Source organism: Python bivittatus, unplaced genomic scaffold, assembly GCF_059951505.1.
Source record: "Python bivittatus isolate LINGU-HERP-01145 unplaced genomic scaffold, Pbiv_v1 ctg000560_np1212, whole genome shotgun sequence".
In the NCBI taxonomy this organism is placed as follows: domain Eukaryota; kingdom Metazoa; phylum Chordata; class Lepidosauria; order Squamata; family Pythonidae; genus Python; species Python bivittatus.
This window is the reverse complement of record NW_028277083.1, coordinates 9,687,907-9,714,304: the sequence shown is the minus strand read 5'-3', so window position 1 is coordinate 9,714,304 and position 26,398 is coordinate 9,687,907. Positions and strand designations below refer to the sequence as shown.

General features: G+C 41.3%; 1 protein-coding gene across 5 annotated transcripts in view; it reads left to right on the top strand.

Moving 5' to 3' along the window:
• The window catches only part of LOC103059330 (ankyrin repeat and fibronectin type-III domain-containing protein 1-like), a 316,418-nt gene that overhangs the window by 272,726 nt on the left and 17,294 nt on the right, over positions 1 to 26,398 (top strand). For all 5 annotated transcript variants that reach the window (XM_088148165.1, XM_088148163.1, XM_088148164.1 and 2 more), the window contains 12 exons: positions 7,760 to 7,961; positions 9,147 to 9,354; positions 11,691 to 11,885; positions 13,265 to 13,378; positions 14,308 to 14,405; positions 17,633 to 17,723; positions 19,838 to 19,945; positions 22,476 to 22,575; positions 22,766 to 22,898; positions 23,443 to 23,562; positions 24,053 to 24,268; positions 25,925 to 26,091. In XM_088148165.1, coding sequence (XP_088004291.1) covers positions 7,760 to 7,961; positions 9,147 to 9,354; positions 11,691 to 11,885; positions 13,265 to 13,378; positions 14,308 to 14,405; positions 17,633 to 17,723; positions 19,838 to 19,945; positions 22,476 to 22,575; positions 22,766 to 22,898; positions 23,443 to 23,562; positions 24,053 to 24,268; positions 25,925 to 26,091 — 1,752 coding nt within the window. The remainder of the gene's footprint in view (positions 1 to 7,759; positions 7,962 to 9,146; positions 9,355 to 11,690; positions 11,886 to 13,264; positions 13,379 to 14,307; positions 14,406 to 17,632; positions 17,724 to 19,837; positions 19,946 to 22,475; positions 22,576 to 22,765; positions 22,899 to 23,442; positions 23,563 to 24,052; positions 24,269 to 25,924; positions 26,092 to 26,398) is intronic.

The window sequence follows — 26,398 nt, the reverse complement described above, 5'->3', positions numbered from 1 at the left end:
AGGGAAGATATGAGGAGACTCAAGAATGAAAGCTTGAGGAAGAGACCAAGTTCAAACAGTAGTCCAGTCCAAACCAAGTCCAAACATTTGACCAGCCACCATACTTAGCAAAATTAAGAGATCTGTAGACTCCCAGCTAAGTAAGTAACCCATGTGGACAGCACCAGGTTCGGGCAGATGTTTTATTTTTCATGTATTCCTATCTTTAGAAGTAAAGTGTGTTTGGTGGTTGGATAACCAGGTACCAGGGCTTTTCTTTGCAATGGCTCCCTAATTGTGCAGAAACCCTGCTCAGAAATTCTAGTTTAGAACTTTTCTGTCTGTTGGGGCACCAATTAAAACTGTTCTCCTATCCCAACCTACAATATTAGCAAATTACATTATGGATTTGTTGTCCTCTGGCTTGTACTTTTTAATTAGATGGTGTGCTTTGGGTTGTTTTTCTGATTGTTTCATATTGTTAGTGACTTGACTGGTTTATAAGTAGGGCGGAAGATCTGGGAGCAGAACCTCGGGGGAGATTTTTTTTTTTTAATGCTATGCCAGAGGTCTGGCGCCCACATTGACTTTTAATATAAAGAATTTGTCATGAGATGATACCACCCTTCCCATTTCACATGGTAAGAATTGCCTAGGTCTGATGACAGCTAGTATTTACCACATCAGGGAGCACGTTTGTTCTTACGTCTTTCCTTGACACAGCAAATACCAACTGTCACCAAGGGGGCTGGAGAGAGGTTCATTCATAAGAAATGCTCACCATGTCATTTCAGGGAGATGAAATCATCTCGGATTGACTTTACTACACCAAAAACAACACTGTGAAATCAACCCTGAACACAGATTCTTCTGTGAGGATCTGATGCTTCGCCCATTGCCCTAAACTCTGGTTTCCTTACCATGGTTGGTTAAATAAACTGCAAAGGGCTGGGTTCACACACTATATTTAGCAATCAACCATACTTTTTTTTAATACATTTTTAATGGCTTTTTCATTCATAACAAAAAGGAAAAAAACACAAAAAGAAGAAGAATACACAAGAAGAAGAAAGAAAACATGAAAAGGTGGTATGACAAAAAAGTGGCAAGAATACAAGAACAGAAAAAACTTAGTATAGTATACCATTATAGAGTAAATCTATATACTGTATATATTTTTATCTAATGCAAATATTATTCAAATACATATATACAGTGGAACCTCGGGTTACGAACACTTCTGTTAACGAACTTTTCGGGTTACGACCAGCTCCGGCCGCAAAATTTTGCTTCGGTTTGCGAACCCCGCCTCGGGGTACAAACAGGATACGCGGCCATTTTCCCTGCTGACACGCAGTCGCGGCTTCCTGTGGGCGAGATCGTGGTAGCAAGGAGACGTTCGGTGAGGCTTGTGGTGTGTTTCGTGGCATTTTGGAAGGTTTTTGGTGTGCTTGTTAGCATGGCTCCAAAGAAAGTGCAGAAGAAGACATTTGCTTCGGGTTGTGACCAATTCGGGTCGCGACCAGAGTCACGGAACGAATTAAGTTCGTAACCCGAGGTACCACTGTAGTTCCAATACATTTATATAACTGTCATTTCTTTAACCTACTGTATTTTGTATAAATGAGTCCCATATTTCATGATACTTGTCCATACAAAGTCTACGTCTCTAGGTAATCTGCTCATAAGTGACAAGTGCAATCAGGTCTTCGATCCATTCAATGAACGGGGCCATACAGTTATCTTTAGCAATCAACCATACTGTGTGAGCCACAATGATGGAGTTTTCCATCACATTAATTCGAAACTAAACAATTCTCCTTATGCTTGTATTATGCTTGTATTAGTATATGATATGAAACCAACCACTGACCTATTTATTTATTTTCCTTTATTTATTTATATGTCATGTTTATATAGCCGCCCATCTCACACAGAGCGACTCTGGGCAGCATACAACAATGAAATAAAATAACAAGGGAGATAAAAAAAACAAGCATTATGGAAAGATAAAGTGATTATTAAAATAAAAACATTATCAGAAATTTTTTAAAAACTAGATGTTAAAATAGTCAAACCCCACAGAGAGAGCAGAATGTCAGTTACAGTGGAGCCATCTATTCCATTCCATTCCATACGTTTATTTGCAACCTTACGTTTTAGCAAAATTCATTTAAAATTACAGCAATCCATATCAATTCAGTCTGTCCCCTCTAATATTTGCCGTGCTATTTGTCAACATTTGCCTCCGTATCTTTCTTGCAGCCATTGCGAACAATGCAACTTGGTTAGTTACATATTCATGTTCATCAGACAACCCAAAATAATTTTTTTCTAGATTAGTCTGATTCAACTGACTTAGCAAAGGCGTGTGGAGCCATCTAAGAATGTCTCCAGTTCTCAGAGACCCCCAGGCCTGATGACACAACCAGGTCTTGAGGGACTTCTTAAATGACTTCACTTCAGGAGGGAGAATGTTCCACAAGGGGGGAGCCACAGCAGAGAAGTCCTGTCTCCCAGGACCCACTAAATGCAAGTTCCTGACTGATGGAACATGTAGTGTACCTTCTCTGCTGGATCTAATGGGACGGGCTGATGTGATGGGAGAAAGGTGGTCCCCCTATACCCTTTCCTTACATGGATCTGTGGCCAAACTGCATGCCTCTGCTTTGAGATTCTGTTCTTACACTTCACAGAGGTCAGACCAGAAGCATTTAGTAAGAAAAATGGTCTGGGAGAAAGTTAGGTTTAACTAGCAACAGACAAGCTGACTTTGCCTTGCTCTGTTATTTGCTCCTCTTGTCTCCTCAATGACTCCATCGTTCACCACCTCCTCTATCCCTCCCATTGTGGGTCTTTTTAAGGATATGCAAACTTCCAACCTTGTGGTTGCTATATCTGATCCAAAAGATACTTCTGAATCAGGGGGATAAAAGTCTCCCACAGAGGTCTTCTTCCCCTATTTTTCCACCAAGGAGTTTGCTGGTTTCAGATCTGGATAAAGTTAACATCTTTGCAGCATCTTCAGATAGTTGTGCTGGACATCCTTGAAGTACATCCTGTAAATGCATTTTGTGTTTTCCAATTTGTTATGCCTTGTCCTGCATTTTGTTGCAGTGATCTTGATGATTATATGTGTATTTTGTCCATAAGAGTAGACCAACCTAGAGCTAGAGGCAGACTTATTTGAATGCAGGCCACACCATCTCACAGCTCACGCATGAAGTTAAAAAGTTAAATTTGATAAATGGCTAAATACAAGATAAAACCTCAACATTCCCAATACCCCCATCCCAACAATTGACACATGGAGAAGAATCTCTCTGCTCCATTTCAGTTTTGGATATATTTAGTCTTAGGTGTTTTGTATCAAATGTTTGCATCATTTTGCAAACCTAAGAACAAAATTCACATTTATTTTATACCGAGATGTCCCCTATAAATGCTTTATTTCTTTTATTTATTTCTTTTCATAGTTAGATTCTCCACTTGGAGGTTATTTTATGTATAAGCACCTTTTTTAAAAAAAAACGGTACACCATTTTAAAGCAGAGAACTGCACTGAAACCAGCAGGAGACTTATAGAATCCCATGAACAACGTTCCAGTTGAAGAAGTACAACTTGGATTAAATAGCCTAAAAATGCAGCTACAAAAAAGAGAAACATCTCTAATGTCCTGAACTCAGAGCTAAGCTTTCAAAAAAAGAATGGGAATGAGGGAAACATTCAAAAAGGGGAGAAATCAGTCCATGAATGTAGTTTCTTAAACCTAATTCATTGTTGTATATTGCTATTAGCAGCACAATGTTGGTTGTTGTTACTGTTATTAGACCTCACTGATTTTCTGTGCACTGTCCATAGATCCTTGCCTTCAGGGTTTCATTTTAATGCTCTCAAAGCATTATATCCACATTATATCCTTTCTCCTTGAAGTAAGGAATGGGGCCACCATAATTTTCCCCTTAGCACAATACTTTTCCTGTGATGGGGTACATGGCGTCTTCCAGAGCCTGGGGAAACTAGAAAATGTTACCCTTCAGTTTGGCCGTCCTTAAATCAATTGGTTTCTTTGGCAAGGAATTAATAAGGATATAAAGTAAAATGATTCTGCACAGACATACATAACAAAGATAATGTTTTTCTACCGTTGAGAAAATAAAGAGTTAAAGCAACTGGCATGTGAACCGTGGGTAGAGACTGGTTTCTTAGTCATGCAACCTAAGAAATATAGAAAGTATAAACTGAACCCTAATCCATCCCAGTTTAAATTCTGGAAAAAGAAAGTTAGGTCTGTTGAAGTTAAAAAAATATAAACCTGCTACCTTCAGTGTATGAACTGGCTAATTTTGAGTCTTGGCAGCTTACTAACGTCAACACTTAGCCATTTTGTAACTGGAATGTGTATAATTTTAGAAAAAGTATATGGTGACATGATCAGTATTACTTATACTAAACAGCCTGTACTATTTTCATAAACCTGGCTTTCAGGTTATATAAATAAGTGAAAAAGAGCCATTTCCAGTATATAAACCAGTATGATTCCCCTGTTTATCTGCCCCATGGTGAAAATCATCCGTTCGTCGTTCCCATTCTTTGTTCTTCTAGTTCCCAAGCTGTGAGCCCTGCCAGTCTCTTATCTGATGTCTGCTAATGTTCTCTTGGAGCCCTTCATCTGGGACTTTGTCAAACCCACACTGAGAAGTTATTTCCAACCATTTTCACTCATACACCTACAGATAACCTTGCAACTAATTATATCCATTGTCTCTCTGGGGTATGTTCACACAGCTAAAGCACTAAAGACCACACCAAGATGCATTGCAGCTCTGATTAAGTTTGGTGCCAGATCAAATCATTTACAGCCATCCAGCTGATGGCGGAGTCTGGAGCCATCCAGCTTTTGTAATAAGCTGTGCTGTTGCTGAAGACTCGAGTTCTGCCACAGACCCACCCCTTGGCACTCGTATGAAAGAATGACTTCTTTTCCTGAAGCACAGGTGCATTCTTATTTTTAAGGGAGACAGGTTAATCTTCCCCATCCAGCCCAGAAAAATGCCTGGCAGGAGTCAGTCTCTCTATATTTCAAAGCACTTAAAAAAAAAAAAAGAAGTGAAATAATGTAATTCATTGCACGGTGCCTCAGATAAAATCACTGCAATCATGAATGATTGCACTTGGGGTTCCCTTAATACGCTCTGCAGGGCTGTCTCAGAACATCAGAATTGTGTTTCTATGAGAGATGTGTCTTCAGCATTATGCAAAACAGAGACTTTTAAATTCACTGTAATTTGCAGGCCTTTCCAGAAAAGTTAGGCAGCAGCCTTTTTTATTTTATTTTTCTTTTCACAGTATTACGTTGTTATAAATCTCGATCTATTGTACAGTTTCCAGACAGTGTTGTTTATATGAAACGATGAGAGAGGATGAACACTGTATTATTTAGATAGCTTAGAGTACTGGAAATAGAGAAAGGAAAGAAAAAAAATTCTATCAATATGAATTACCATGTCAATATTACGAGCATAAAATTGTTTGGCTTGTTCATCCAAAGTTAAATATAACAACCGCTGCAACTCACATCAAAGTATTGGATATATGATAATGGCTTTGATTTTAAGCTAATTAATATTAAAATCTCCATTCTATTGTTACTATACATAGTGTCTTCGATTCAGTCTTGACTCCTGGCAACTGCCTGGACAAGTCCCTGCAGTTTTCTTGGCAAGATTTAGGAAGTGGTTTGCCCTTGCCTTCTTCTTCCTAGGGCTGAGAGGGAGGGACAGGCCCAAGGTCACCCAGCTGGCTTTGTGGGTAAGGCAGGACTAGAACTCAGAGTCTCCCGGTTTCTAGCCTGGTGCCTTTAACTGCTACACCAAACTGGTGTGCGCTCTCTCGCTCTCTCTCTATTTAACAACAGTTGAAATACCTAAAAGGAAAAAAAGAAAGGAGGAGAAGGGGAAGGAGAAGCAGGAGCAGGAGCAGGAGCAGGAGCAGGAGCAGGAGACTACTTAAGACTTCTTTCCAATATTATGGGGCCTGTGTCAAACAAAGGTTACTCTGCTACTCTTGATCTTGACCAAGGACTGCAATAGCTCAGCAGTGGTTGAGCCACCAGTAGGGTTTCATCTTGCCCTGTATAGCTGCTGACCCTGATCTGATTTGTCTGCTGGGATGATGTATTGATGTATTAAAGACAAATGGCTCAAAGACTCCTGAATAGCTGGAAGTTACATAAGAGGTGCTATTTTTAATTTCCTTCTCCTGATTTAAAAACAAAAAACCCAAACCAGACCCCCAAATCCTTATTGAACTAGCCCTACCAATCAGTTAAGACAGTGTTTTGGTTGTGGAAATTCAGTTTGGAGAAGAGGAGGCTTGATCAAAGTATCATGTATGAGACTTCGGATGTTTGTGGTTTTAAACTTGAATTTATTCTGTAAAATGCCACTTTTCCCTACGTGTCCCAAATTAATTTTCTTTGTGAGCCATCTACTGTTGCAACCTTAACTGACATCTGTGTACAACTCTTCCACATTAAAGTTTCAGATAAACCTAATAAAGACAAAGTAAGTGTTCAGGGCTTTTATTTCTGGTGTCCCACTTTCAGTAACTTTCAAACAACTTTCTGCTTTGTCTACGTGGTTGCATTCTCTTGGGTTATTGAAAATGGTCCATTTTTCCAATATACATTGTGATTATTCTTTATAAGAACTGGGGTGGCAGAGCTACAGAGGGTATTTTAGCTCAGTTCAGCCTTCTTCACCTTCCTAATTAGAGTAAGTTCATGTCTGTGTACATGTATGTTTATAAAGCTTGAGAAGTGGATAAGTGTGTGTGAATGTTTGCAGCTGGAGGAAAAGCTCAAATAGCAAGTGTGACAAGGAATGAAATTCAAAGGTCTGTAACTAGGACGATTGAGATTCTAACTCAGAATTCACAGAGCTGAATGCTGCTTTGAGTAATTATAGAATCAGGATGTTCACCTTTAAGAAAATTCTGGCAATTATTGTGACAGTAAAGATGATAATTCAGATTAGTAAACATCTCTTACATTTTTCCAGGCCTTGATTTATTTAACAGCTAGAATCAAGATGGTCCTCCTAAAATGTATGAGATTTCCTTTCTAAAATGTATGGATTTGATCACTTTTACAAAGAACATTATTTATTCTGTTAGATATATTTAGTTTGGAGTTTGGAGTTTTTTTAAAGACCTGTTTTAGACTGCTGAGTTCTGTGTTACACTTATTGAGGGATTTGTCTTGTTTTTATCTATTCTATTTATTTAATTTATGGTTTTACATACCAGATTTCTTTTATATAACCTACTTTAAGTACATGTTTCAACTAGTTAAAGGAATTATGGAACACAATCTTGACTATAAATATGGAGGACAAGATTTAGACTTGTAAAAAGACAGACCTATAGAAAGAGAACATGCTAAAAATAAAAGACTTATGTATGTTTTAAGATTCCATTCTAGTTATGCTGTCTGTTGTATGGAAGAGTTATTACAATGGACGACTTTTGATCGGCTGGATATAAGGGACACCTAAAAATTATTCATAAATCTTAAAATATTAAGTTGGGGCAACAATTTTCATAGAATACTGTAGCAAACCTTTGAGTTGACAAAGCCTTTATTTACCAGGACCCTTCTGCTAACAAAGTAACAAACCTACTTTGTGCTAACAAGCTTTAGCAACTTTCCATCTGCAAACTTGTGGTTGTCACTTTTTTAGATACTTGACTTAGCATTCTCCCATTGTTGTTCCTTAGGTCTTCCCCACCAAAAATGAACCAGCAACTGAGAGATCTGCAGTTAGCCCAAGCTAGAAAGCACCCTGGACCGTCATCTCCAAATGCCGCCAAGAGGCTCTATCGGAATCTCTCTGGAAAATTCAGAGTTAATTATATGTCATTTGATGAAGGAAACCTAGCAGGAAAAGCTGAAAAGGAGAAGCAGCGAAAATCCTACCTGGTAAATAGATTGTATTACCTGGTCCGAGCAAGTAGCTCAGTGGGATTTTAGAATTTTCATGGCCTGTTACCCCAAGATAAAGGTGTCCAAAGGAAACATGACCTTCCATCCTAATGTTTCATTCATTGAATGTTACTCTTGGAGTCTCCCTTTGCTTCCCATTTCCTTGCTCATATAACGTGGTGGTGGCTTGGAGAAGAGGGAAGCAGCCAAGCTCCTATCAAATGCCCCGAGAAAGCTTCTGAGACTAGGGAAGGGCAAGTGCAATTGGGTTCCATCTGAAAGTAGGTCCTGTTCCATTAATACCACCGTAGGACATTTGTTTTGTACATCTAATCGTGAAGGGATTTCAGCTATCCATCTACCTTCTGCTGGAAATTGGAGTTTAGAAGTTCTTACACCCAAATCTCTTCCTGTCTTGAGGGTTGGACCAAGTAAGTTTCCAATATATGAACCTGATGAGAGTAGATGCAGCCTACAATGAAGCTCCCCATTTTATGTCCTTTCAGGCAGCTGACCCTCATGGATTAGTACTCTTCACTCCAATATGACAAACGTTTGTTCTTGCACAAATGGTACAGTACAATACATTAGATCCTACCTATCATGCTAATATCATCCTAGAGAAGAATGTGAAACAGGTCCTTGATAAGTAACAAGCTTTGCTCTTTTATTGGCATTCGATTTCAGAGTTTCTCTAGCAAAATTATCAAAGTTGGCTTAGTTAGTAAGCTGATGATGAGTTCACCCTTGGGTGAAGTTTTCATGCTTTGTCATATTCTTGGCTTGCAGTTCAGTTCATTGTTGCTCAATGCTCTGAATCAGTGTTTCTCAACTGTGGCAACTTGAAGATGGGTGGACTTCAACTCCCAGAATTCCCCAGCCAGCATGAGCTGGCTGAGGAATTCTGGGAGTTGAAGTCCACACATCTTGCAAGCTGCCAAGGTTGAGAAACCCTGCTCTGAATAGTGTTATGAATACAGTCAACATAGTGTGAATTGCAAGTGAGGAGGCAACCATACTGTATTCTGCAGGGGGCTGGCTTTTGGAATGATCTGCTCCATCTTCCCTTTCCCCATCCTAACAGATGTATATGAATAAGGAAACACAAGGTAAGGTAAGGTCTGTAGAATGACTGGGATAGCTCCGATCTAGCAGATGGTGTCTCTTTCCTCCTCTCTGCAGTTTCAAGGCAATGCCGCTCTCTTTGAGGCTGTTGAGTTGCAAGACCTGGATAAGGTGCAGGAGTTGCTCAAGCAATACAGTCTGGAGGAACTGGATCTTAATACCCCTAATAGTGAAGGTCTCCTGCCACTGGATATTGCTATCATGACCAACAACGCACCCATTGCAAAGACACTGTTGCTGGCTGGAGCCAAGGAAAGTCCTCACTGTAAGTCAGAAACTCTTATGACCCTTGGCCTCTTCCAAGCTCTTTCTCGTGGATATTCTAGGAATTCTCTTCTTCCTAATTTCCCGATAATATGAGCTGTAGAAATTCTGCTGTTCTTTGAACGATGGAAAATAGCAAGCATTTAAAAGTGTAATTATGTGGGAGAGGAACTAAACAGCATGATCATATCTTTTAGATGCCACTATGGATTATTATAGGCGCAGCCTGAGCTACAGTTTCGATGGTCTGCCTTTCTCCCATATCTTTCATAATTGCAAGATGTGCAGGGGAGAGAGAACTAGTCGAGAGGTTGAACCATGTAATCATGAAAGATGTAAAGATGCTTTCTTGGATGAGATGAGATTCAACCAATTTTGGTGCATGCCATTACAACTGAAAGCCAGTTTATGAGGAGTACATGACCTGAAAACTGTAGTTCTGAATCGGATGAGCTGTCTGAGATGCTGCTATGAGCAAACATTGAAGGAGACTCAACTGTCTGCATCTGTGTTTGGTTTTTACTGATACGTTCCTGGGGAGATGATCCTGGGAGTAGATTCATCCATTGGAAGAGGTGGGAGAGCAGCATAGAATTCCAGCTATGTTGCTTATCGTTCTGGAATCCACCACCTGATGAATGTCCACGTTGGCTCTCAAGAGCTCATCATGAATAGGACTGGTTTCAGGTGGAAGAGAGAACAATGAAGAGGGCTGTTTGTCTTCCTTCAGATTTCTGCCTTGCAGCAGCAGGAAAATCTTCAGCTCTAGTTATTTGTGGATGAGGAAGTTAGTGTCCTGCCATTAGGGTCAGGAACAGAATTGCCCTTTTTCCTATCAAAGCCTTCCTCTGAATGGGAACAGAAGGGGGCGTGACTTTGAATAAGCGCTCTGGAGCCTTCTTTTCCTGGCACTGTGACATCGTGCCTCAAGTTCTTGTACACACTCTCTGAAGAGGTTGTGCTGGATGCAATCCCTGACATGTCTTCTTGCTGGGTGGCCCACAGAGAGAATACCCAGAGGCCTAGCTGTCAATATAGGTAATAATGGGAGCTCAGCAAAAGGAGCGCTTGCCTATCAGGAAAACGAAGGGATTCCAGGGAATAAAACATCTGCCCTCTAAATCGCAACAGGGGTCTTCTCCTCTTGTTCATCATGCATGAAGGTTGAGCAAGGGGCAGGTACCTCACACAGACCGCTTGTAAAGACTGGGCTTCAGCTGGGGGACTTGTAGCACATTTTCTATGTGTGGCTGCTCAAAAAGCAGCAATATCTGGCCATCTCCTGTGTGATGGGACCTTTGGCCCAGATGCTACCTCTGTATGTTTCGCCCAATGCCCAGTTGCTGGTTCTTCGTGCTGCTGTTGGCAAATTTCAATACACAGCTGCTTACTAAAGGTCCCAGCCGCTGGGGTGGGTTGGGGGGTGTGCCTGTGTGCAGCTATAAAAATGATTTTTGTACAACCAACTCCAGGAGTAAAACTGGAAGGGAATGTACTGACATGGAAGCAGAGCGTGAGATCGACCGGAATACTTTAATCATGGATTCATCACGATAATTAGCATGACTTCAACATGCACATGTGAATGATGCAGATTTTAAACGATTAAAAATCACAACCCGCTAGGTGTTTTGTTGTTGTTGTTCAGGAGAGGAAGGCAAAAGCTTTCACATTGTTTAGTGCTAATTCTGTTAGGAAGGAAGGTTCATTTTTCAATGTTATTTTTCTCTGAATAAAAGCAAGAGGAAAATCACAGCTGCGATCATCTAACTGCAAATTTTATAGCTTTGGGAGTGTTCAGGCCCAGCATTTATACTCTTCTGCTCAACGAATAAATGGTAGCAACTCTTTTCTGATCAGGAATTCCTTCTCCTCTTCTTCCTCCACCTCCTCCTTTTCCTCTTATTATTATCATTATTAGTATTAATAAAATAATGGCATACCAAGTATAGTGGAATACCTTGGAATGCATTTCTAACTTGTTATCCAAGAGCTTGTTTTGAACTAGAAAGCAGATCTTGTTGTTTCTGCTGACCAGAGATGGACAACAGATTCTGTCCCAATCTGGTCTCTAAATCTGCAAGAAAAAGAGGCCAGAAGAAACAGCTCTGGTTTTATCTAAAAATCTGAATCACAGACTATCTCCCTAACGTTGCTTAAGAAATAAGGATGGAGACGAACTACTTGGATTTTCCGAATTGGTAGGCATGGGCCATTCTTTGGGTCTAAATCCATAGAGAATCCCTTCAGAAATGTAGAGGGGATTGTCTCTTGCCACCTCCTCCTTTTTCTCTTAATGTTTTCCTTTCCTTTCCCTATCTTCCTTTTTCTCAAAAGTTGTAAGCCTGGAAAGTCGGTCTTTGCACCTGGCAACCCTGGTTCGGGAAGCAGAACAGCGGGTTAATGATCTCACTGCACAGGTGGTGAACGAGGTGCCCAACACAGAAAGCTCCGAAAAAGAGAAACAGCTGAAGGCTTGGGAATGGCGCTACCGGCTTTACAAGCGCATGAATGCTGGATTTGAGCATGCACGTGAGTCTTTGGAAAAATAGGGCCCTCTACATTGCCATTCAGAAAGATCAGGAATGGGGGCAGACCAGTTGATCTTTTGGATTATTGGAAGAAATATGGAATCCTTCCAAACTAACCATCAGAAAAGGGAAGCCAGGGCCATGCAAACCAGTGCCCACATATTGGGTTAGAGTCCTCCATGTTGACCGTCTCTAAGAAGCATGTTCTCTGTTCTTCTTCTTGGTGTAAGCAGCTGTAAATGTAGTGAGTCAGAATATTTATGTCTCTTGTTCTTGAAGCAAGTCACTATTTAGGAGGAGTGGCCGAATGACAGTAGGTTTCCCAGTCCTGTTCCAAGAACCCTTTTGTTGGGCAGAAGTTTGAAACCACATATTTTTCCTGAGTATACTGCTGTGCGTTAAGGGAGATTAAGATTCATCATGGCAATTGGTGGCTTGTAATCAGCATGTCTTGTAGAACACCCTAAGATGACTCAAGTAGCAGCAAGCACGGTTGGCAAAGCAATCAATCTCCAGCTGTCCAGCTTATTTGAGTTTGAAGGAAAATTAACTTCCAAACCTAGCTAACAGAGCTATAATGGGTGTGATATTGCTTGTATCACCAACCAACTCTTTTTGGGCACAACAGTTCTATTTAAAACACTCTCTGATGCTGTGGGTAGAAGATGGAAAACGTAGAATCTCAGAAGACTTGAATTCTTGGGGGAACTCTGACTTCCCTATCTTCTGTGATGACCTTCTGAGCTATTGTCTTCCAAAGTGAAATGCTTTGGTTAAAACCGACTCAAACTATATTTGGTGTATGGCTGGAAATAAAGGATCTTAATTTAACCAACTGAAACTTTCATCTTAAGACTTAAGATGTTATTTTAAGCCTCCCCTATTTGACTGCTAACTTGACAATGGGAAGAATTAATCTCATCTCCTGTACAGGTTCATTCCTCCTGAATGGAATACAGTTGTGTTTATGTCAGTCCCACTAGGTAGACCAGACCAAGAAAACAACTCCACAGGAAGGCTGAAACTACTTTTATTTGAGACTGTCCATAATAATAGAATCTTGTAAGTCTGATTGTGCTATACTTCCTCCCCTTTCTTATATTCCAGTGAATTAGGGAGGTGTCTGTCTGAGCCAATGCTATCTGGCTGTTGTAGGCTTAAGATGTGTTCTTCCCCTCATTGCTTTGCTAATGGAGTTTGCATATCTCCGCTGAGGTCATCTTCCTTACGTTCTACAATTTCCTTTCCAAAATGTTTGTTTTGTTTTCATTGTAACAAGTGGACTATTAATTTGGCTTGGATGGAAGAAAGAAACGTTCCTTTTGTACATCTGGATCGCTTTTCCTGATATCTGTGCTGTATTCCTCCACCCCACCTCAGGGGTTCCAGATCCACCTACAAATGTTCACCTTTCGGTGGCCAGCAGTACCTCGGTAGAAGTGTCATTTCAGGAGCCCTTAAGCGTCAATTCAGCGATTGTCACCAAATACAAAGGTAAGCCTTTTGGTGTCTCAGCAGTAGCAGTGAGTGAGACATTCTGAGCATGAAACTTGAAATGTTTTTGACCCTTCTTTCTATCCCACTTCTGTTCACGGTCACTTAATGACCTGAATCAATGTCATCATTTTTTGACACCATATGTTGTTCTGGAAACACAGTATGGAAAAAGCCTTATTCTTTTGGGGGGACAGGAAGAAGGAGCTGTGATTTATTGCTGTGCCCAAATGGAGGCAACTCTAGACTTGGATTGTCACTTTCTGCTCAAGTTTTTGGTCTTTCTCCTTTTGGGGTTGCTCATAGCTCTTCAGACTGCTGATTGGACCTCTTGTCATTGAGCATCCTTCCTGGTGTTCACACCCGCTTCCAGAAACATAGATTTCCCTCACTTTAAATCATCATAAGGTTGACTTTCAAAAGAGCTTTCCTCTGCCAGTCATCCCCAAATCTTTTTTCTATGCCTCTTCCTTTGCTACCCCCTGCATTTCCTTTGCTTAGTCCATCTGTTATCCCCTCTGTTCCTTTATTTCTTTGCTCATCTCTCTGTTCTTTCTCATATGCTGAGATAACAGTTCCAGTAATCTTATTTAGAGATCTATTTTGCACATTAGACCAGGAGGTCTATTTTTCTTATAGCCAAAAGATGTGTAGGTCCGGTTGCTGTTCTTGCTTTTAATTTATGCCTCCCACCCCAACTTCCAAACTCTTTAGGGCCTTTTTCTCAGACATTTTTCCAGCGTGCACAGCTGGTCATGCTATAGTTGGATTTTCAGTTTCGCAATCAATCCCCTTCTAGCAGCTGTAGTGTGGCTGGCAGCCCGGATCTCTGATCGAACTCCTTTTGCCTGCAAAGCCCTCGTTTTTCCCCTCCTGACGAAAGTCTCCCAATTACTGACCAAGTGGTGGTTCTCTTCTTGTCATTGCAGTTGAGTGGAGCTGTTCCCCCACTTTTTCCCCACTGCTGGGCGAAATGGTGATTGACAAGCTGAAAAAACTACATATCACCATCCATGGCCTTGTCTCGGTGAGTGTGTCCCTGTGTGGAGTGTTGAACTTTGAGGCTACTTCAGGGTTTGACCCCAACTGACCCCAATCTTTTCTCACTCCAAAGATGTAAGACCCTTCCACAATGACCTTCTGCCCACCCCACAGCAGGCAGACGAAGATTCCCAAATGCTTTCAGTCTGCTTTTGGTAACAAATGCACCCATTTGAACGACTGGTAGATTTTCACCCACTGCAACGGATGTTGTAGTTAGTGGCACAAGATCTGTGAAAAAATGGTGGTGGGTTCAGGAGCTAATATGTATAATTTGCAAGGCTTCAAGAAGAGCACTAATTCTCTGTGTTAAATGCTATACTTAATTTGGGAGTATAAATTCCAGATTCGGTTAAACTTTCCATGTCAGGTAAGTGCACTGAGTTTGTGGCTTATTACAGAGGTGTGAATGATCATAAACACTTTCCTCACGGCAATAAGCATTCAGATCTCCCAGAGTTTCTTCTGTATTGGGGGACCATCCTGCTTATTTTGTCAGTGTTCCAGAAACCTGGATGCTTTCTAGCAGCCCTGAGTGCCATTTGGGTGACTGGGAGAGCCGGGGGGTGGGGGGGACGAAACTCTAGAGTTAAATGAAAGCTGCTTCCTTTTACACTGGAATGCCTTTTAATCCAGTTTGCTGTGACGATTGAAACGATGGTGTCATGTTGTCTGAGGTGATGACATCACTTGCACGCATGACAAAGCCCTCTCAACCATCACAGCCATTCCAATTAAATTGCTGGGTGGACGAATGAGACGGTGGGAGCCAAGAACACCAAGGAGAAGCAGCTGTCTGAGAAAGAAAAGGCCAAAACCATCATTGGGCCCCTGCCAACTTTTAGCAAGAGGCACAAATGTTCTGGTAATCTCTTGGGACGTATTGAATATATTATTATGAAGGTGAACCTCAACGTTAGAAAGCGTTGGATACAGCCCTGGTGGGTTTTTTCTCTTTTTTTAATTGTGTATGTGTGTGTGTGTGTGTGTGTGTGCGCGCGCGCGCGCTTGGGTGTATGTGTAGGCTGCAGTTACCATGTGCCCATGGAAAAGAATGGGCTAAATGATAGGGGAGTCAAGATTTTTAGTATCTATAGATTGCTTGAACTTGAATCTCTGGGCTACAGTCTTGGCGTGCTGGAGATGCTGGAGGAAGTTTTATGTGATCAGTCATTGGACTGATCATTTCTTTTCACTAAGTCATTTCTACCCATTGGGGTTCCTACTTACATCCCTACCCCAAGACAGTAAATCAAAAGCTGGTTCCTTTCCCCCTCCGTGCACACACACACTGCCATCAAGCCCTTTCTACCAGCTTCATGGCTAATTGAAAATGAGAATCTCTGGCTCCACTTTTGCCTTCAGTGTAATGGAGTCATCGACCGGCTGGGCCCCCTCCCCTTCTCTCCCCCATTTTTATCTCTCTGGGAACTGCTGGACTCGCACGGTTGTCCCCTCCCATTGTGTGGTGGATGTCTTCCAAGAGAAAAACAGGAGCCAGGCTTCTGAGCACACAGCATGAGAGCAAGGAGAGATGAGGCCAGGGGACGTGGACATGATTTTGAAACAAATGGCCTGTTAAGAGGCAAAACAGCAAAACCACCTACAGAAGCTTAAATTCAGCACATGCTCCCTAACGGAAAAGCAGTGCTGGGAAGCCAAGGGTCCAAGCCCATGGAACGGTTGATGCTCTGACTTCTTTCAGTTGGCTGCGGATAGATCCCAAAGCAAAGTTTATTTGATTTATTTGATTTAGACCCTGCCTTTCCACTCTGGCAAGGAGTGATAAATTTTGATGATGTATTTGACAACCGAACACCCAGAGTGGTATCTCTGCCAATGTGAAACCAAGCTCTGGGAAAGAAAGAAGGTGGTTACTGATATTGCTTTGTTAGGGCTGGGAAGCTCCTGTTCCCTTTGCAGGGTGAGATGAAATCATCTAGATCAGGGTTTTTCAACCTTGGCAACTCTAAGATGTGTGGACTTCAACTCCCAGAATTCCCCAGCCAGCGTGGGTCCCCGCATCTTATAGTTGCCAAGGTTGAAAAACACTGATCTGGGTGCTGAAGAAAGAATGAGACCAATGGAATATAGTTCAGCAAGGTTAAGATACCGACGTGATTTTACCCACTTCCAGCAGGAAAAAACAAAGTTACACAGCTTAACACACCTATGTTGCATCTTGAAGGCTCTCCTTAAGCGCGGCACTTGGCCAGCCTCCTCTCAACGTTTACAAAAATCATTGAAGGTGTATCTGTTGAGTTAGTTCTTGACTGATTTTACTTCTCATTTTACCTGGTTAATTTCTCTGAGATGCTTTCAAAAAATTGTTAGCAACTGTTAAATGTTTATTTCAACAAAAAGGTCCATTTATAGCCCACCTTTCTGCTCAAAAAAATTTAAGGCTGCTAACAAAATAAATTCTCCAGCTCTTGAAAAGTGAAAATGGGAAGAATAGCCCCTACCCACAAAAAGGTTGCCCATTTCTGGTTTGGAGATTCAGAATCTGCTACTATTTTGACATCTGAAATAAAACCTTAACCTGAAATATAAGAGGTCATAAACCTTATCACCAGGTTGAAATAAAGGAGGTCATTCAGCTTTAAACCATTTTTCCGTACGTGTGCCCTTGAAACAAGACTTTGCCATCTACTTCTGCTGGTTGTGAGATAGCCACTTCCAGGACCAAAAGCAATTTTTTTAGGAAAGAGGGCAAATCATGTTCATGCTAAGAAGGCCATAAACTGGTTTGAGATCTCTGGCCTGAATGCAGGGCTATCTGTGATTCTTACGTTGGATTCCCTCTGCATCAGATATCATACTACAGAGTGTATAGAGTCCAGATGGATATCTGAAAAAAGATCAGCTATTTGAAATTTTGTACCAGCTGATTTATTCTACTTATTAATGTATTTATTTTATTTAAAAGATTTGTATGGCCGCCCATCTTAAACAACTCCGGATGGCTCCCAACAGCTTAACAGTTGCTTAACAGAAGGGACAGATTGAACGGGTTCAACAAAAACGCTCTAAGATGGTGATTGTCCACTACTTCCACAAGAGTTAGTTGGATCACTGTTGATCATGATGGAAGACAGCAACTTACTATATAATGGGAAGGGATAATGGAAAATATGTTGTATATTGCATAGTTGTTGAGCTTTAAGCTCTCCTCCAGGCTTAGCTTCTTTATTCCTTCCCCTTTCCTCACAGGGTACAGCTTACTATGTCCAGGTATCTGCCTACAACATGAAGGGCTGGGGACCTCCACAAACTTCAGTGCCACCCTATGCCATTCCCTCAAGTGAGTATGAAGATGAGGAAGCATCATGTGCCTTAATACTCTTTTAACGGAGATTACACAGAATAGCGTTTCATATAGAGATAAATAGAAAGTGTTAAGAGTCCTTCAGATGTTAAGCTCATGTCATAGTAAGCTTCTGTGGACTATATGGAGACCACAGTATCGCAATAGCCTGTTCAGGAAGGATCCATGATCAAAACCATAGAATAATAACTCAGAATAAAGTCTGGATGCATAGTTAACCAGGTTTGAGATACATAAAAGCTGCTGCTTATGTGTGGACTGTTGCACTTAGCTTTAAGCCATTTTCCCATGTATGCTCTTCAAACATGAGTCCGCTGTCTATCTCTGGTGGTTGTCAGATAACTACTTGCAGGGTCAAAGGGCAATGATTTAAGAAGACTGCACTAAAACCACATTTTGAATTTGCAATAAATGTGTCTGATGGATTGGGCCCTTCAGATTTGGCTCACTTATTATTGTAGGCAACTGCTGAACACAGCCAAGATTAGCAAATGAATTATTGCTTGCTTTCACTTTTATTTTAAATCTCCCCTAAATTAAAAACAAAAGAACCCAACTTCTGCCACATAAAAATGCAAGGCGCCTCCTTGGGTATTTTTAAAACACCTAGAAATAGCACTCGGCTTAGCCAAAATTAATGGAGCTGAACTTTCCATGGAAAACTGTAGCACAGAGGAGTGTGTAAACCAATTAATGTAAAGCTAATGTAAAGAGCTGCTCCTCACACATTTGCTTGTGCTGTTCAGTAGCTGTGCCACCTCATAGCTAAGAAGCACAAGAAAGAAGTCCTATATGTTTACTTGTCTAAGGGAGGTTGCCTTTCTCCATTGGTTGGAAGAACCTTCTGTCCAGGTGAAGCCCAGAAGAAGGAACGAGGCTCTGAAAACAGTGAAACAAACCACAAGAGATACAACCTTGTTTGTTACAGTGATTTGTCATTTCTACTGATGGCATCGCCCTTGCAAATAATTCCCACCACTGGTTACTACTCTTGGGTTATTGTGTCTGTATTGCCCAAGGAGAGTTGCACCTCTTGCCTATGAATTAGGATGAAACACAGGGTTAGATGGTATTTCTGTGTTCCCAGGGCTAGGATATGCAAGAAACATGCAAAAGGTAAGAATTAGGATCTTAAGAATTCCACAATTTATTTTGAAAAAATTGTCAGAATTTTGGTTTGTGCACATGAAGAAACACTCAGAAGCCCGGAAGCTTGATTCCAGGGTTTAAGGAATCTGTACTACTTCCTGTAGCTCCTTGAATTATAGCCATTTATAAAATAGCAAATATACTGGATATTTCTTCACTGGTATGCTTGATCTATAGCAATGAGTGCACCGTTGGAAGATCTGAAAGACCAGGTTAAGAACAGATTGTCACGGAGAAAATCTGTGTTGTCGCTAGGAGTCAAAAACAACTTGATGGCACATGATCAATCATAATCATAGTTTATCTGGTTTTCTGTGCTACAGAAAGTGGGAATCTCAGAGCAGAGTTTGGATTTATTTAAACCAATACTGTTATGAAGTCTTAGTCATACCACACATACAATCTATAGTAGCATCTTCCATCATTCAAAGCCAAGATCCTTTTAACACTAACCTGAAACATGGAACTGAATTTTATTGTTTTACGCTACTGTGTCCTTTTCTAACCTGGTTTCCTCCTGATGACATGGGTGATGTAATCAAATACATCTGGGGACAGCCTGGATTGACTGAAGGTTTTTGAAGGTATGAGCCCATCTACTGGCTCCCTTTCTATATTTGCTTGTTTTTCTGCCCCCCGCAACCCCAAACCTTCAGAATGAAACCCACAAAAAATGTCAGTGCTCCTGCTGATATAATCTAGTTTAAGGAAGGATTTGACCTAGTCATGGATCTAATCTGCAGACCAAAAGCCTGGTTCAAGAGTAATACATTCAGTTCAGGATCTTAGAAATGAAATGCCATTTACCATGCTTTGGGGGTTTTTACCCTTCAGGAAAAATACCTATCAGGTCCGAAAAGGCCTTGTGATTCATTTAAAGGGACCCATAAGCCATCTTTTTTGCCACTAATCTCTTCATCTCCATCTCATTCCCACGTCAGACTGGAGAGAATATGATGGAAGGGCTCCGCGTCAGAGAGGACAAGCTGAAGCTCTGGACCACCTCCTCAATCAGGTGAAGATGGTGCACCAACACTGTGTGTGTCACGGTGAGTCCTGTCGCACGTCTAAAGGCACTTTGGGGATTTGGTGGAGGAAAGTATTGACTGGAAGCCTGCGTTGGAAGCTGCAACAAGCTTTGGTATGCAATGCTGAACATGGCTGGCCAATGCCAATCCAAACAAATAACTTTTAATGTCATTAAATTCAGCTCCTAAGGTTTATATTATTATTCTCCCTGGGCTACTTGTAAACATCAGGGGTGTTTTGGGGTAACCATGTAGGAAGTAGCAGAGGGAGGAAAAAGCTGGGGGAGGAAATGAGTTGATGGAGGAAGAATAAGAACAACCATCAAATCAATTGGGGCAAAAACTCCAGCTTCCAAACTGAGTTTAGAAACTGAGATGCTCTAGTTCCTACCACGTAGAAGCCTTTTTTTCTTTCAACAGTCTGTACCTGAGTCTGCAATAAATACATTTTGATCAGAGCCAAAACACTACATTGGGAAAACAAGAACTCAGTTTAAGGGGAAACGATTAGGACAGTCCTTAGGGACTTGCCAAAATGTACATGTTTGAATGATATAAACTATAAACACAGTTTATCATTGAACATACATCCTTGGCTCCTCTCCCACCCAGCTTTTGTTGGTTGGTTTAAGCCAGTGGATTCCCCCTCCTTGGCCACTTTCAGATCTGTAGACTTCTGCTCCCCAAATTCCCCAGCCATTTGGCCGTTGCTGAGAATTCTGGGAGTTGAAGCCCAAATATTTAGAAGTTGACAAGGTTGGGAAACACTGTTTTAAATATAATATGTCATCTGCTGTAGAGAGTAAAGGAAATGACCTTGATTTAAATATGCAGGAACTGCTACCTTGGCAAAGGGGGGCCGAAACATTCTTTAAGCCCTGGAAAACAAGATAATAGTCGGTAGCCTCTCTGATTCACTGAGAAGTGGAGGTAAAGCACAATGAAGCTTGCTAGATTCTGTGATTATAGCCAGTCTCAATAAAAGTAGTTCTAATTTTCCTGCAGAGTTGACTTTCTGGTCTGGTCTACCTAGTGGGGCATATCTGCAGACTACTTCCAGATGCAACCAGTCAGAGAACCTTTGTATGGCTTATTGTAGGTTTGTTTATGGGGTGCTTTCTAGTTGATCCTTTCCAGAGGTGCTGTGTAGGGGACAAAACTACATGTAGCAATTGTTTGCAACGTGTTCAGGTAGCAGAGCAGTGGGCATGAAAAAGCACTTTTATTGGTGAGCCCTCCTGACAGCTTGTGGCATTTTCCAGGCATGCTTAACGTTTCACCCAGGCACAGCTCTCACGGTTGTTAAAGGATTCCTTGCAAAAGGAGAAGAATAAAATACAAGAATAGTGGGAAACTGATGATTCCAGCCAACAGGATGACTTCTTGGGAATCAAGCCTTAATGACTTACTGGTGCAACATCCAGAACAGCTTGGCCAAATAGACAGAATAGATTACATCTAAAAAGTGCAGATCCAGCTACTGTTTTTCATTCTTTCCTCTGACTTTCACTTGGAATGAGTGGGACCAAGTTTCCACATCTTTTAATTTTCTGCTGCTTTAAATTAGAATAATTATGATATCCCTCACAGGGTTATTAAGATGAATGCAATAAGAAGTGTAGTGTACAATTAAAGTAATATACATCGTTTAAAATTGTTCGTTACCATTCTTATCTTAGACACATAAGTAATGTGCTGAAAACTGGTTGTCACTTGTCTGTTAGCTCACAAATGTTCCTCTTTGAAGAAGAAGAGTTAGCTGTAGGAATAATGTTAGAAAATGGAAAGAGGTCCATAAGTGGCAGAGGGGGGGAACAAACTAAGCTGAAAAATAAGATTTCTGCAGAATGGATGCATGGAAGAAATAGACTTTAGAAGAGCCGAAAAGAAAGTAACAAAAAAAAGATCAAAGTGAGAAGGTGCTAAGAAATCATTACCGGATAGAAAGTGCAGAGTTTATTCAATAGGAAGGCAGAGGACCATAGCAGAGAGAGCAACAAGGAATGGATGTTCCGCCCTATGGAACATTCTCCCCCCAGAGGTGAGGTGGACCTCCATTCTCCTGGTTTTCCAGAAAAGGGTGAAGACCTGGGGCGTGAGGAGGGGTAACCAACCCTTGGGGTGGCTGGCACCCTGAAGACACTCCATCATTTACTATCCATTCCTTGGAATTTATTTATGTACATGGTTTTTACTATATTTTAATTAGTACTTATTCTTGTTTTGTTGTAAACCACCCGAGTCGCTCCTTGGGTGAAATGGGCAGGGACTAATACAGATAAATATAAATAAATTTCAGATCTTGGTTTTAACTCACTAGCCATTTCTATAGCTAAAGAGAAATAGTCAGCTACTCTGAATCCACCAAAAGATCTTTACTGGGGTCACTTGAAATACTTCATATGTGTGTGTCTTATGCTGACTTGCTTTAAGCCTCTCCAGGTTCCTCCAGGCCCTGCACGTTTTGTATAGCCAGAATTAAAGAAGAAAGGGAAAAAAGCAATAGCAGTTGTATATCTAATAGCTTCTGCATGTTCTCCATGATTTTCAGAGCCCTGTAAGAATCAACCCCAGAGCAGAAAACACTCAGTCTCCAAAAGTCTAAAATATCTCTTCCATCCTGGCAGCAAGTTTTTAAAGACACTGAAAAGGTAAGAAGAGGGGTGGGTCCCCTGGGCATAGCATCTGTGCACCTGCTCCCATGGCTGTTGAATTTTCTATTGAGTCCTTGACTTTAGTATTTCCCAGACACTCCAGGAAGAAGGGGTTGGGATGGGGGAAGATGTCCCTCCGTTACCCACAGTGAGAGAGCCCTTCTCAAAACATTGTCTCTCTTTCCAGGGGCCTGTATCTAGCCTCCATATTCTACAAGGATGACAATATCTTGGTGACCCCCGAAGACCAGATCCCCGTGGTAGAGATAGATGACACCTATTCCTGCTTACTTATGCAGGACTTCCTCTGGTTCACCAAGGTGACACCCTTTTTTTAGTGGTTTTAGAATGTGTGCTATGATCAGTAAGTCCTTTATGGCAAAGCTTCACAATGAAGATGTGGAAGACTCTGTGTTTAGACCTATCTGGGTTTGGAACCAGACTTTCCTGCTTAAATTAACATCTGGAGACGTGAAATATCATCACCCTCACCCTTGCCTTAGGCACTGTTCACCTAAAGTAGCTCCATACAATAATTAAGGCTGTTAACCGGATATAATGCCGTACAATCATCTTTGTACAGAAGATGACTGTTTTAGGATGTTTTAATTTGCCGTTCTTGAAGACTTTTGTGGTGGAAGAGCACTCTTAATCTGAAGATGTAAAGTAAAGCGTAGTTCACTGAAATAGGCCCATTTAAATCTTCCTATTTATATGACTTTTTGAAAAGCTACTTTTTTTGCAGAAAAATGAGAGAGGAGATGTTCGAAAGAGCTGATCTTGGTTGATGATAGAGCTCCAATGGGGGAAGAGCCTGGGAATCTTAGCATGACTTGTGCAAACCTATTGCTCTGCTTGCTGTAGGTGTCCTGTATGTGGGATGAAATTTTATGGCTGCGTCAGTGTGTTACCGTGTCCCAGTCTTCCTGTTCCTGTGTTCTCCAAACACGCTTCAAGATGCTGCTGGCCATTTCACAGATGCAGGTAAAAATGGCATCTTCCAGATATAACAGTTCCAAGGATTTTAGGACACCACCCCTCCAGTACATAATTCACACAAACATCTGCTGAGAAGTTCCTCCTGTGATGGCCTTAACTGTGAGTATTAAGGCCAGAGATCCTTTCAGCTAGATGGATCAAAAATCTTTGTGCTTGAGTTACCCAGGAAGTGGATGTGAGATTCTATAAACCTTAAGGTATGAATAATTATTCAAATAAGTTTAAATCCCACACCATCCTTTGCAAAGGAAGTCTGGTAACACCTTTGCCCGATTGGGCATAATTATTGACATAATTATTATCTTAAGGGTCTAACAATTAATCCGTGCAATAAATAGTAAAAAATTGTGTTATTTTCTTACAAAAGAAAAGGGAATTTCCACTTAGATAATTAAATGCCCAACTGCATTTCCTGACTGCATACCTGTAGTAGATATGCCACCTGAGGCTGTTACTTCTCTTGGTTGCTATCTAGGGTCTGCTAGGAATCCAAGACCTGGGACAGGTCTTTTTTGAACCCATCAAAGACAAGCAAGGCAACATTTTGGTTGTAACCCTAAAAGAAGTGAAGACCAACCAAACCTTTGAAAGTGTTCGCTGGGTCCCTCTCTCAAAGTTGCAGACAAGTCGCAAGTCAGTCTCTTCCCCAGAAGAACCAACAGCTCTGGATGTCCTGCTCATGACTATGCAGGTAACTGATTGTGGTTTCTTAGTATAGAAGATAAGGAATTATTGAGAGAAAGTCACTCTTTAATGGCAGGACAAATGATTTACACAGAGAAAGTCACAGCTTCAGTCCTGAGTATCGCCAGGTGTGCGATCTCTGCTAGGTGAGCTAGAGAAGACCTCGAGCTTGGGTTTTGGTAAGATGCTTTCAGTCCAATTAGAAAAGACCAGTGGCCTGATAGAATTCAACCGTCTTATATTTAGATACGATTCTTTGTTCCGGACAAAATCCTGACATTAAAAGTACATTTAGGGGCTAAGCCCTTTTGAAATTTGGCTCCTATTAAGCTCTCTTTAGGCGGGAAACAGAGCGCCTGCCAATTTACCGTATTTTTCCAACAATAAGATGCCCCCATGTACAAGACGACCCCCATTTTCCAACCCAAAATTAAGAAATCAATATTTTAAAGATAGTGCAGAACACATTTTTATTTAGTAATTAGTTAACATTTACCTGATACATTTGGTGGGAGGAGGTCCAAACCATCTCTCTGCAGCTCTATTTCCAGGCTCTTTTGCATAACTGATTACATTCAAGCACGAGTGAAACTGCAGATAGCTTGTCTCTGCAAACAGACTTCCTCCAATTGGTTTGTTCAGCATCAGCTGATGTCAGTTACATCAGGCTCGTGATTGGAGGAAGTCTGTTTGGGAGACAAGCTATTTCACTCGTGATTGGAGGCTAGCAATAGGTGGAAGCCTCTCTGCAGAAACAAAGTATGGGCAGTTTTGCAACCGCGCAATTCTCGGCTGACTTCCTTGAATAAGACGCCCTTCAGTTTTTAGGGTAAGGATTTTAGAAAAAAGTATCGTCTTATAGTCGGAAAAATACGGTAGTTAAGACAGCATTGTGGCCTGTAGCATTATGTTCTTTATTGCTTACTTTCTACTTATGGCATGTGGCACTCTGCAGAAACGAAAGAATGGGTTTCCAGTTGTCGACGTTTCCACTGGGGATTCAGTTAATTATTGTTGAGACATTTGCTGTCTCTGCTTCCGGTCACAGTTGTTTTCCCCATGCTTTGAGCAGGTCTTAGCCAAGAATTCCTTCTATGAGTGCCTAGCAATTCCTTCTCTTCCTGACCCCTCTGGATGTTTCTCTCTCCTTCCACTTCCTTTTGCTGGGCTAAGTGTCTCCAACAACAAGAGGCACTCGAGCACCTGTACAGGGGGCTGATGAAAGTGTTTATTCAAATCTGTTGCTAGGATTAGCAAAGGCCTAGCTGCTAAAGGACTGGTTCAACACTGTCTCTGTTCCTCCAGCTTGTAGCACCAGTCTGGCTGTTCCTCACAGCAACACTCTCCTCTGTAATGTTCCCGGTGCCTCCCAGCCTTACCAGGCTGTCTCTGAGGACTTTGGAGGCTGATTGGACCTGGAAACTGCAGACAAAATAGTTCAGCTGAACTTTTAATTCAAGCCACACAAACTGGTTGACCTTCTTCTTATTTAACCACCAGTCTTTCAACTCTGGAGTAGGCTCTCTTAAAGCAGCTGATAGTAACCTCAACCTTCCTGTTATTTTTTTTCCCTTTCTTTCTTGGATTTCATGGAATTTTTTTCAGCAAGATTGACTGGGGAGAAAAGGTGCCATCTCAATGGCCATTTCTTATTTCCTTTTAGGACAAGTTGGCTTACCACCAGAGAAGCAGCCAAGCTCTTCTCCCTGGTCTTTATCTGGGTTACCTGAAGCTCTGCAGTGCAGTTGACCAGATCCGAGTATTGGTGCCTGAACAATTACCCAACATCTTATGTCATGTGAAAATACGGAGCAATCCAAACATATCTAGGTAGGGCTTTTGAATGAGACCTAATCTTTACTGGCAACCATTACAAATTATAATGGTTATTATACAACAGTTCTACACCTGTTAAGAGATTAGGGTGAGCTGAGATTTTTTGCAGGTTCATCTCTTGACAAAGAAATGCAAATGGAGGAGAGAGGCCCAAGACAAAGTTATGCAACTGAATGGACAGTTTGCCTGCAGATCAGACTGGAAAAGTTAAAACCAGATATAGCCATGTCATGAACTGCGTATGCAGTGTGAAATATACAATTAATGGAATAGAATATCAGTTGCACTAGTTAAGCAAAAG